Genomic DNA, 11337 nt, shown 5'->3' on the forward strand with positions numbered 1-11337 from the left:
CTCACCACTTACTCAAAGCAATAACATCTACAGCATCATCAGCCAGGATCTCACCGACACTGTCACAGAAACACGCGTCGACCCAGCAGAAGAACGCGAAGCCCGCAAACGGGCCCACCACAGCCTACAGGCACGCGCCCGAGCGCGAGCGATGTCGCGACCATGAGCCTGCCGTACGCGGAGGTCGCGAGGGAGTTGAGGACGCCCGTGTACGTCGAGGGCGGCGCGGGGCCTGCGCGGGGCCCGTGCTGCAATGTGGAGGTGCGCTTCGCAATCAGGCCGCACCAGTTCCTCTGCGCGTCAGCGTTAGCGACCACTCAATGCAGCGACAGATCGCGGTCCGGCGAGCAAGGTGTGGCGATTCCGTGCGAGCGCAATTGCGCGTGAACGGAAAGTTGTGACGACGAGGTAAGAATTAAGTAGATTGCTTGACAACGAGACGGGATGGCTTACCTGCTGGTCTTTTCTAAGCTTGCGTGTCGATGAAGACACGACGTCCGTTGGTGTGTACTTGGACACAATATATCGACGCCTGGGGAGCACGCGCAAGGGATGGCCGTGCGCGTCGCGCGGTGGATCGTGACCGACGCGTTCCGGCGAGCTGGGTGCGGGGAGACGTGATGCGTCAGTGTATTTGAGCTGCCGCGCACGGACCGGCCGCGTCGACAAGCACGGTACGAACGACCTTGAGGGGATCGACGATCATGTCCACCATGCACTCACCCTTGCTGGCGTCATAGCCCCATGCGAACTTGTCCTCCGCGCCGTATTGCTGGATCATGGTGCCGATGGGACAGAGCTTTCCTCGTCTGCGTGCTTGAGGATGGTCTACACGGGGTATGAGAGCGCGCTTGATGATGGACACGCTGAGTCCTGGTCAAAGTTGGCGGTCGGCATGGGCTTCATGTTGGGCAGGCCGTCACCTGCAAGCCAGGTGCGTTGGGCGAGGGATGTCTTGAGGAAGGTGACCCTCCTTGACGGCCGCGCGCGTGGCGTTGAGTGCTGCGCCTTGACGTTGGTGACGACGGCAAGTGATAGAGGGATGAAGTGACGCGACACAGTACAGATTTGAGCGCTTGACCACTGACGTGGCGCGTCGTGGCAAGAAGTCATGTGACACTTGTCCCGCTGGCGTTTCTCGTTCCTGTGCAACTTGTCTTCCCAATGTCTTCCTCCCCCTGCATCGCCGATGTCAGCTTGGCGCAGAGAGTCAATCCGGTCTCCTCAGGGCATCCAAGGTCAGCCACCTCCCAGACATTCTCCCCACCCTTGAGGGCACCGCCCAGGTGCGTTGTCAGCCACTCATCATTTCCGAGGATATCATCAGGAAGGAGGACACCATTGTCCTTGTCCTCAATGGAGGGGTCTCAAGAACACAATCCCGACCACAGGTGAGTACGGTCGCACGAAGCTCGGATCGTCAAGCGGGCGCTCTCGTACCTCGCGCGGACGATCTTCGCGAACACGGGCGAGGAGAGCTCTGTCCTCGTCAGCACCATGACGCAGCAGTACGGCGAGGAGGACAAGTTTGCGTGGAGCTACGACACGTGCAAAGGTGAGTTAAACGATTTATTTGCGGCTAATATTGTTGACCCATGTAAGGTTCTGTGCGCTGTGCTCATCGATGTGGTGGGCCCTGTTGTACACGACGAACGAAGTGAGCTGAAGGCTCCCATGTCAATCCGCAATAATGCTAGACAATTAGGTGTTGCCGGCGGCCCGAAGATCACAAAAGGTATGTACACATCTTCCTCTCCACCACATCGTGCTCACCCGCTCGCAGATGGTGTTACGGTCGCCAAGTCAATACAGCTGAAGGACAAGTTCAAGAACCTCGGTGTTCAGTAAGCTGTCCCCTCGTGTACGGCATCCAGCTTTCCGCTAATCCGCCGTGCAGCCTCGTTCAGGATTTCGCCTCCAAGACGAACAAGATTGTTGGTGACGGCACGACCACCACAACCATCCCCGTGCGCGCCATCTACGCGGAAGGTGTGAAGAACATCGCCGCCGGCTGCAACCCCATGGGCCTCCGCCGCGGTTCCCAGGCCGCTGTCGAGCGCGTCGTCGAGTTCCTCTCTTCGCACGCAAAGACCATCACCACCACCACCGAGATTGCCCAGGTCGCTACCATCTCTGCAACGGCGATGCTCACGTCAGAAACCTCATCGCTCAGGCCATGGAGAAGGTCGGCAAGGAGGGCGTTATCACCGTCAAGAAGGCCCGCACGATCAACGACGAGATCGAGCTTACCGAGGGCATGCGCTTCAACCACGGCTTCATCTCCCTGTACTTCGTCACCGACGTCAAGAGCCAGAAGGCCAAGTTCGAGAAGCCCCTCGTCCTCAGTGAATCGAAGATCAGCCGTCTCCAGGATATCCTCCTGCGGACGTGGTGTTTGCGAGGGTCACGGTTGGAAGATATGCAGCATGTAGATACCTGCTGTAGATACTGTAGTACATGGTCGTCAATGTCACTATCTTACCCATTATCTTGCTGTGCATGTGAATCAACCTGTGAATATGAGAATGGAGGGCTGGATTGTGCCTGTATTGTGCTCGGAAACACTAAGTAACGTCGAGCTACTGCCCGAGAAATCCAGAGATTACCTCGTCATTCTGACTCGACGGGGAAGGACATGGCTAATTCTGCTGTTTATCAGATACAAGGTAAAACTCAATATTACCGCGAAAGCTTGATGATTACGCAGTGTTTACGGGAATTCTCAGGTGGGTTATTTCCTGATGCTGCTCCCTGCCACCTCATACGGCCCTGGGAGACTCGCAACCTACACAGCGCGGCGAGTCGCGACCACTCAGGCAAGTACTTCATCACCAACGTCAACGTGGAGGAGACTGAATTTGATGAAATCTTCGTCCTCCTCAGTGTATCCAACAACAGCCGCCTCCCTGACATCCTTCCCACCCTCGAGGACACCCCTTGCGCGTGCTCGCCAGGCGTCGATCTATCGTGTCCAAGTACACACCAATGGACGTCGTATCTTCATCGACACGCAAGCTTGGACTAGACCAGCAGGTCAGTCATCTCGTCTCGTTGTCAAGCAATCTTTTTAACTCTTACCTCGTCGCCGCAACTTTCCGTTCACGCACAATTGCGCTCGCACGGAGTCCCCACACCTTGCTGACAGGACCGCGATCAGTCACTGCATTGAGTGCTTGCTAACCCTGACGCGCAGAGGAACTGGTGCGGCCTGATCGTGAAGTGCACCTTCACATTGCAGCACGGCCCCCGCGCAGGTGCCGCGCCACCCTCGACGTACACCGGCGTCCTCAACTACCTTGCGACCTCCGCGTACGGCGGGCTCATGGTTGCGACATCACTCGTGCTCTCGCTCGTGCTCGGGCCCGTGCCTGTGGTGGGCCCGTTTGCGGGCTTCGCGTTCTTCTGCTGGGTCGACGCGTGTTTCTGTGAGAGTATCGGTGAGAGCTTGGCTGCTGGTGCTGTAGATATTGTTGCTTTGAGTGAGTGGTGAGTTGCGTGCATTCGCCAGGTGCTCATGGATTGTGTAGGCATGTGTAGATCATGAGGGGACTCTCGCTGTCGAGAAGGGTGAGATCCCTAGAGGAGTGTTGGGCATACAGTATACTATTGGGCCTTTGGTGCGTCTTTGTGGCTGAATCATATCCCGATCGATTGTTAAAGACCAGATGCATCAGGCCTCTCCTCAACGGCCCTATGTATGTGTGGCAGCAGCCTCGCGAACGCGGCGCTATTCGCGCTTGTCTTCCCCGCAGTACGTGCATGTCCTTCGCTATTGCTTCGACACATCACACTAGACAACTGGGTGTGGCTGGACAGGCGGGGCGTGTGGACGCGGTGTTTGCGAGGGTCATGGTTGGAAGATATGCAGCATGTATATACCTACCGTAGATACTGTGATGACCGTCAATGTCATCGTTTATCCTATCCATTATCTTCTTGTGCATATTGGCTTTATCCTGTGAATCTGAAAATGGATGATATTGTGCTCGGAAACATCAAGTAATGTCCAGCTACTGCCTGAGAAATCTAGAGATTACCTCGGAATTCTGACCCGACGGGGAAGGACATGGCTAATTCCGCCATTTATCAGATACGAGGTAAAACTCATTATTACCGCGAAAGCTTGATGATTCTTCAGTGTTTACGGTAATTCCCAGGTGGGTTATTTCCTGATGAAGGGGTTCCGCCTGCGTACTGGCCGGCCAGCGGAGACCTCAAGGTCGAGAAGCTCTCCGCTCGGTACTCTCTGGTACGTCATTGTCGTGTCTGAAAGGACATCTACTGAATATATCCAGGACGGGCCTCGCGTGCTGCACGACATTTCCTTTGAGGTGAGATCTGGGGAGCGAGTCGGCATTGGTGAGCGGAGGTCGATTATATGCATGTGCTGAATTCATCATTCATACGATGATTCAGTTGGTCGCACTGGCAGTGGAAAGGTATGTATCCTGGCATATTTACAATCGCGTTCATCTGCTGATGCTCCACTTGCAGAGCTCCTTGACTCTGGCCCTTTTACAGTGTATTATTACTGAAGGAAAGGTGTACTATGACGGGATACCGATAGATCGCATCAACCTTGACGCTCTCCGGTCGAGCATCACGCTTATCCCACAAGTGGTGCGTGATTCTTCCTTTGTACACACCCGCGTCGCCTGACTTTCGCATCAGCCCGAGCTTTTGAGTGGGACGTTGCGTCAGAATGTGGATCCCTTCCAGCAGTATGACGATGCTACCTTGAACGATGCCCTTCGGTCTGCAGGTCTGTTCTCCTTGCAGAGCAACACAATCGGGGGCCGCGTCACTCTGGACACGCCCATCGCAAGTGGAGGAACGAACCTCTCCGTTGGTCAACGTCAAATCCTGGCACTTGCAAGAGCCATTGTGCGACAGAGCAAGCTACTGATTCTGGATGAAGGTCAGTATCGTATTCGTCGCAAGATGATCAACCGTCTGACTGGCGTCGAGCTCTTAGCTACATCTGCCATTGGCGAGTACTTCTGTTCTACCTAGGGCCGAGTGATCCTCACGCTTCACCTTCAGATTACGCTACGGATGCTGTAATCCAGGCATCGCTCCGCCAAGAGTTGGATAAGGGCGTGACTTTGCTCACCGTCGCCCACCGCCTTCAAACAATCATGGACGCCGACAAAGTTGTAAGTTGTCCTATGTCTCGACCGCCTTCGCCACTGACACACCCCTCGCAGATGGTGCTAGATGCAGGTCGGATTGTACGTGCCAGTACATATGATGCGCTTGCGGCTGAACTGAACATTGATTACTTTGGACAGGTTGAGTTCGGCAAGCCTAGCGAGCTTCTGAAGGACGAAAAGGGTACGCTCCGTGCACTCGTCGACAAGAGTGACGACAAGGAGACGTTGTACGCCATGGCGAGTCATGTCGGTTGAAACGTACGTAGCCATTTTTATGCGATCCGAGGGCTTTCAAGCTCTGGGTAGACTGCGCGCCGTCAACATGTTTGCACACTTCATCAAAGGGTTGTCAGATAGTATGATGTTGCGGACATATTGTCTTCGTTGTTGCTACATGCTGTACCACGGACAACATACACGACTATACTACTAGTAAGTGTTTGTAGAGCTCGAGCGGTCCGAGCATTCGCAAGTAATCCTCACAGACTACATGTAGGTCTAACTCGGCGGCGTGTGTGAGTATGGGTACAGCACGTACACAGCTGTGGTCCATAGAATCGGCCTGGACCGTCCAGCATGGTGGCTGATACATATGTGTCCAACATGCATGTCTTCGTCGATGTTTAGCAATGCACACCGAGAGTATGTTGTGAAAGTCTGTCCGGTAGCATAGGCGATACATACGCACGGCGTTCAAGATTATGCTTGGCAATTAGCGAAGGTGCATTCACGAGATAGGAAGTGCATGAAGAAACGAGCCCCTCCGTCCTGTTTTTCCACCTGTTTCACCGATATGGTGACGACGCAATGAGCACGCGCCGCGCCGCGGCGTCGATGCAAGGCATCATTTGATTCTCGGGGATGCGCGACTGTTTGACCAGCAAAGAAAAGTCATACACTCCAGAATAAAGACGGTGGAGCAGAGGTTGAGAGCAGAGTGCGAATACTATGCCCTATAGACCAGCGCCGCTGCGGGAAGCGCATGGACGTCTTTGGTCATTTAACCCTCTCGAGAACTTCGATCGCGACACGATCCGAGAAAACGTGTGAGAGAAGTGCTCTGTTCAATCGACTGTTGCCCCTGTAGGACGAGCTCCTTGTACAGATACCTGTAAGGGCGCCATTCAAAGCGAGAATTAGACCGACAGAAGACGGGGACTCACCATCCTGAGTGAGCCTGGGCTCTTAGAACCGTGTTTGTGTGTGCGTTATCGATGAGCAAAATTTGGGCACTGGCAGGCTCGAGCGCAGTGATGAGGATATCGAATGAAGGCCCGTTGGCACGCGGCACCAGCATAAGCGGCGGAGGCTGCCCTAGGTCTGACGGTCCACGCCGTGCTTCAGCGGATGATTAAATGCAGCCCGGTGGATTAAAGGCATGGGCGAACATGTCATCATCCACGCGGGCCTTACGGCCGTTGGATGTGCACTGTACGCCTGGCAGTCGATCAGTCAGAATACGTTCCAATGCTGGTGTCGACTCACCGCTGAAGCCTCCGAGTCGTCAGCTTGACAGACATCTGAGCCGTAGCATTGCAGGAAGAGAGCGCGTATCGTGAGTCTTAAGTCATGAAGAACGACAGTTGATCTGCCGCAATTATATTGTACACAATAACACCCAGGAGCGGCGGATGGAGGGGTCTGGAAGAAAGCTAAGCTCAAAGGTGACGATGTAGTCGTCGGTACCGAGAAGTAGGTAGAAGAACAGCCATAATTCGTAGCGTATGGTGCAACGCAGTTGCTGCATGTATTCGTGTCCAACGGTCCAAGTAGATTCGAATCCCGCGTAGTACCGACGCTCAGTCTTCAAGGGCTGGCTCTCCTTTTCTGGATAGAAAGCGTGGGGATTCAAATGGATCTGGGCCTGCCGAAATGTGAGAAATACAACCGCGCATCAGAGAGAGCCCGCTCACCTTGCATCGTACTCCGAGCGACTGAGGTCAAGGGGGTGAGGTCAAGTATACCTCGATCAGACCACGGTTGGAGCAACCCGCGAATCACATCGAGAAGTCCGTAAGCAAGAATGTCTGCTCTTGCCTTGCCCACGGATCCGGAGTACGGGTTGACGCCCTTTAAGTGGCTATTGCTAGGCACTATGTTCACCTCGACGGCCTTGAGCGTGCCGAAGTAAGGTCGGCGCATGATGTCATGCAGGTCTTTCAACGAGAGCATTTCGAATGCAGCCCGTAATTTGTTGGTCGTATCTCCAGCAAGATCGCAGATCAACCTGATTGATATATGTTCGAGCCTATAACCACGTATCGTGGCAAGTAGTTCGACGAAGTCATCGACCATCCGCAATAAGCCATCAGACCATTTCCCGGGGTACGCCATGAGTGGTTCGAAACGTAACGATCGCAAATTGGTATTGTGCATGAGATTGCCGTGGCTACGGGTCTTGAGACCTAGATACGATATCGTCAATTCTCGATTTTCCAATAGCAGAACGGAGACAAACCCATATCCGTCGCGTAAAATGCACTTTGTTCCCAGTAAGACACAAGAGACAGTCTAGCTGCTCCGAGGACACGGTCAACTTGCTCGGCCATCTCTGAGAAGCCAGAGGACCGCATGATGTCAAGGGTTTGGAGAGAGCCAACGAAGCCCGAGTCCACGAGCCAATCGATGAGTAGCGTGGCGGACACCGAACATGCGATGCTGAGGGAACGCAGCCGGATACCAAGACTACAATCAGGCCGCAGCTTTGGGGTTGATATCCTATGCTCGGGATGGTCCATGGTGAAAGGCAAGCCGAGGTCTGTCAAGTGAGGGGAGGCAGCAATGATACGCATTTGTTCAGCGACGTTGTTCAGCCTGATGTACAAGCGCAATGAATTGAGGGCCTTGAAATAAGAAAGGGCAAGCGTGAACTTCGGAATCAGGTATGGGGCAACGGGCCCGTCCAGCTCAAGAGACTGCAAACCCGACATGGCGCGACCGAAGGTCAGAGGAACGGCATGGAGGAATTGGTCTGTATATTGCCGCTTGCACGATGGATTTGGCGTCGGAAGGTACCCAACATGCCAGACATATAGACTGCGGGTCATCGAGAGCCAACCCCTGACGCGCGGAAACGTGCGCATGGACTTGGCCAGGGCTTCGAAGCGGGAACGCTCAAAAAGATAGATCGTGTGGTAGAGGTTACGCATAGCGCGCGGATACCACACCGCGCAGACCAATGCAGCGGCGGGCAACGTCCCGCTCGACATCTCGTCGATTACGCCTTCGAATATCTCGAGCGGGATGCGAGAGGAGATGCTCAGCGGCAAGGGAATTTGTAGAGGTGTGTCACTCCCTCCCAGGATCCGGTCGATACGCTCCTCGCGCGATGCATCGCCGTCCGCAGAAGGAAGCCGCACGAGCGCATTCGAGTCGGCTGGGTCCAGCGGGTGTGCGATTTCCTCCGGATGCTCGATCGACAATGGGGCTGTGGACGGCGGAGGGGTACTGTGTGAAGAGGGACTGGTCCCTTCATCGATGTGCGTGCGCGACGCATCCACGGGAGAAACCTAGTACGCAGATGCGTCAGTCAGACTGGCAGCGTATACGAGAGGCACAATACGGACGGAAGATCGGGGTTGTGCCATCGTCGACGTTGAACGGTTGTCTCTGGGTGTATGCTCGCTGGGAGGGAGGTAGAGGTGTCCTCAGGATGGGTGATATCGATGAAGACCGGGCACCAGCGCAGGTATTGCGCTTTCTGTCGACTCTCACGAGCCACGGAGCTTGTCAGATATCGGTCCCAAAGAACCTTTGGCTAGACCGGGGACATGAGCAGGCGCATGACTGACGATACTGTATCGCTGTTCACTTATTGGTGGAGCCGCCGGCCTTCGCGAGAAACGTGTAGTAGACACGCATACACTGGGGCTAAATGGACCCATCCTCCTCCTGTAGGATACGGAGCCACGTCAACGGCGAAGCTCAACAATCTGGCGAAGGGAACATACCACACGCAGACAACACAGGGCTCGCTGTACACTCGCCTCGCCTGTCCTAACGCATACATCCAACGAACCCAAAAGGATCAAGAAACCACAATACACATTCCACCGCCTCGCAGCGGCTTTTGACATACACGTAGTAGTAGTAGTAGTCAGACCAGACAGGGAGGTAGCAAGTAGCAGGTGCACGATGGAAGACAACGTAAGGAATATACGAAAGGCGAGAGTCGAGGCAAGGCTATTAGCGCGCGAATGGGCGAGAGATAAGCTAATGTGTGGTGCGTGCGTATGAGATATGGGACAGAGACAATGATGAGTTCGAGTTCGCATTCGAGTTCAGTAGAGAGAAAGATCTGAGACGCTCGGAGAGAGGAGAGAGACAGAGTACGTGTAGTGTAGGAGTCACATATGATAACGCAGAGCAGACAGCGGAAGGTCCGTATATGCAATAAATGAGCGTCCGGCGCGATGCTGCGAGGGTGCCAAGACGATGAGATGAGAGGAGAGGAGACATGAGAAAGACTGATGTACAGGAACGAAGGAGGCGGGCAATGATGTACAGAGCTGAGATGTGGTGATGACGAGCGTTGAATCGAGAGAGGCGAAATAAGGAGGGCGTCGATCATTATATGCGTCTAGGGAGAGGCCTACGCTTCACATCGAGACACCGCATCTTGCGAGCAAATGCGCACCGGAAATTAAGAGGGTCGGGGAGCAGCTCACACCCGTCACACCTACGACGAAAACTCCACGAAGCTCCTCCAGCTTCGCGTCGACCTGTCGTCCTCCCGGAAATCGATGAAGTTCGCCAGCGGCGACAGCAGCGACTCGAGCGTGCCCCGCCTGCTCAACTTCGGCGGCGTCGAGTTCGACCTCGAGCGCGTATCGGACCGTCCCCTCGTCGTCGGCGGGGGCGGTGATGGTGTGTACGCGTCCCGGTGCTGGTACGTGTGCACAGGGGCGGATGTGCGCGGGGACGGCGCGGCGGAGGCATGTGGGATGACGACGTCCTCCTCTTCGTGGAGGACCTGGAGCAGCGGGTTGTTCACGTCGCGCACGGCCTGTTCCAGCCCCTGCGAGCGCGCGCGCTCCTGCTCCTCCGCGTCCTCCTCCTCGTCATCGCTCATCCACATGAAGTTGCCCCCGCGCGTCACCCCGTGGCGGGTGCGCCCCTCGAGCACGGCGAGCGCGGCTGAGCGGTTGCGCGTGCGCGTGTTGAACGAGGCGACAGAGCGGAAGGACTGGTTGCGCGTGAGGACGGCGGGGGCGGCGCGCCGGGGGACGGCGGGAGAGGTCGGCGAGGTCGGCGAGAACATCAAGTAGGAGCTGTCGGAGGACTCGTGCGGGAGGATCATGGAGGATTTGCGGGAAGGGGAGGTTGGCGAAAGGAGGGAGGGTGCAGAGTGCGAGGCGCGGTGCATGGGCGACCAGGGGTAGGCGGAGAAGGAAGCATCGGTAGAGAAGGTGGTCGAGACGGTGAGGGTGGAGGCGCGACGTCCTTGGTGAGCGGCAGGAGCAGACAAGGGAGGTTCGGGGAGTGAACTGGATGGTGCAGGCTTAGGAGAGGGGAGAAGAGACTCCCGAGACGACTTGCGTATTCTGTTCGCAGGCGGCTTGGGTGGTACGAATGGGGAAAAGCTGAAAGTGGGTTTACTGGAGAGAAACGCGTCAGGACATACGGGAGATATGGCAGCCATGTACGAGGACGTGCACCAAGAATAGTGGTAGACTTACTGTGTGCGACCCATGCGTGAACTGGCCTCTGATCTCCTGAATGTGAGCGACCCGCGCGAGGTGACTGTGTCCTTCCTTCGAAGGCTCATGGAGCGCATGGACTGGCTTTCGGCGAGATCAAGGGATAGGAAAGAGCGGTCCTCGTCCTCCCGCTGGCGGTGTGGTACGAGGGTGAGAAACATGGCACTCGGGTCGGCCGACGAACGCATAGCTGCGTGGAAGCTGACGGTGTTGACGGTGCACGGCAGGCTGTCAACAGCCTTCCCGCGGCGCCGCTTCATGGATGGTGAGCGCGACGTGGAGGGCGAGGCGGCAGGCGTCCCGGTGAGCAGCCCCGAGGTAAACAGCGGGGAGTACTGGGCGAAGGCGTTCATGGTGGGTGGGCAAGTGGTCGCTGCGGCGAGGAGGGGGAGGGGGCGGCGGGGCGGTATGGAGAAGGGCGGCCAGGGCGCAGGCTGTTATATGGACGGATGACGGCGTGCAGAATATTTTCCTGATATTTTCCA

General features: G+C 55.9%; 4 protein-coding genes across 4 annotated transcripts; 1 reads left to right on the forward strand and 3 right to left on the reverse strand.

Annotated features, from left to right (window-relative positions):
* Nucleotides 1–62: 62 nt before the first annotated feature.
* Nucleotides 63–781, reverse strand: C8Q71DRAFT_855597 (uncharacterized protein; the record flags this gene model as incomplete). The annotated part of the gene is made up of 3 exons (XM_047927193.1): nt 63–293; nt 454–601; nt 651–781. The coding sequence occupies 3 exons, from the start codon at nt 779–781 to the stop codon at nt 63–65; spliced, it is 510 nt and encodes a 169-aa protein (XP_047781962.1).
* A 3285-nt stretch (nt 782–4066) lies between these two features.
* Nucleotides 4067–5831, forward strand: C8Q71DRAFT_821188 (P-loop containing nucleoside triphosphate hydrolase protein; the record flags this gene model as incomplete). Its single annotated transcript, XM_047926196.1, has 11 exons — nt 4067–4097; nt 4158–4249; nt 4296–4359; nt 4417–4439; nt 4495–4620; nt 4672–4918; nt 4976–4990; nt 5044–5156; nt 5208–5231; nt 5292–5585; nt 5650–5831. 10 exons carry the CDS (start codon nt 4067–4069, stop codon nt 5406–5408), a joined length of 852 nt encoding a protein of 283 aa, XP_047781963.1. The 3' UTR covers nt 5409–5585; nt 5650–5831.
* An 870-nt stretch (nt 5832–6701) lies between these two features.
* On the reverse strand, nt 6702–8881 carry C8Q71DRAFT_486134 (uncharacterized protein). Its single transcript, XM_047918855.1, has 4 exons — nt 8720–8881; nt 7612–8662; nt 7067–7558; nt 6702–7017 (listed from the first exon to the last, which is right to left on the reverse strand). Exons 1-4 carry the CDS (start codon nt 8738–8740, stop codon nt 6953–6955), a joined length of 1629 nt encoding a protein of 542 aa, XP_047781964.1. The 5' UTR covers nt 8741–8881; the 3' UTR covers nt 6702–6952.
* Nucleotides 8882–9629: 748 nt separating this feature from the next.
* On the reverse strand, nt 9630–11300 carry C8Q71DRAFT_486080 (uncharacterized protein). The gene is made up of 2 exons (XM_047918854.1): nt 10832–11300; nt 9630–10750 (listed from the first exon to the last, which is right to left on the reverse strand). The coding sequence occupies exons 1-2, from the start codon at nt 11203–11205 to the stop codon at nt 9832–9834; spliced, it is 1293 nt and encodes a 430-aa protein (XP_047781965.1). The 5' UTR covers nt 11206–11300; the 3' UTR covers nt 9630–9831.
* Between the last annotated feature and the right edge of the window lie 37 nt (nt 11301–11337).

Source organism: Rhodofomes roseus (assembly GCF_022264815.1).
Source record: "Rhodofomes roseus strain CIRM-BRFM 1785 chromosome Unknown C8Q71scaffold_5, whole genome shotgun sequence".
Taxonomy (NCBI): Eukaryota; Fungi; Basidiomycota; class Agaricomycetes; order Polyporales; family Fomitopsidaceae; genus Rhodofomes; species Rhodofomes roseus.

Bases quoted from the DNA above. Each gene is read 5' to 3' on its own strand.
- C8Q71DRAFT_486134 (XM_047918855.1), bottom strand. From the start codon at position 8,740: ATGGCACAACCCCGATCTTCC. The intron at 8,663-8,719 runs GTCCGTATTGTG...TCTGCGTACTAG, and splicing joins TGGCACAACCCCGATCTTCC to GTTTCTCCCGTGGATGCGTC. The intron at 7,559-7,611 runs GTTTGTCTCCGT...TATCGTATCTAG, and splicing joins ATTTTACGCGACGGATATGG to GTCTCAAGACCCGTAGCCAC.
- C8Q71DRAFT_486080 (XM_047918854.1), bottom strand. From the start codon at position 11,205: ATGAACGCCTTCGCCCAGTACTCCCCGCTGTTTACCTCGGGGCTGCTC. The intron at 10,751-10,831 runs GTAAGTCTACCA...GTTTCTCTCCAG, and splicing joins TCACGCATGGGTCGCACACA to TAAACCCACTTTCAGCTTTT.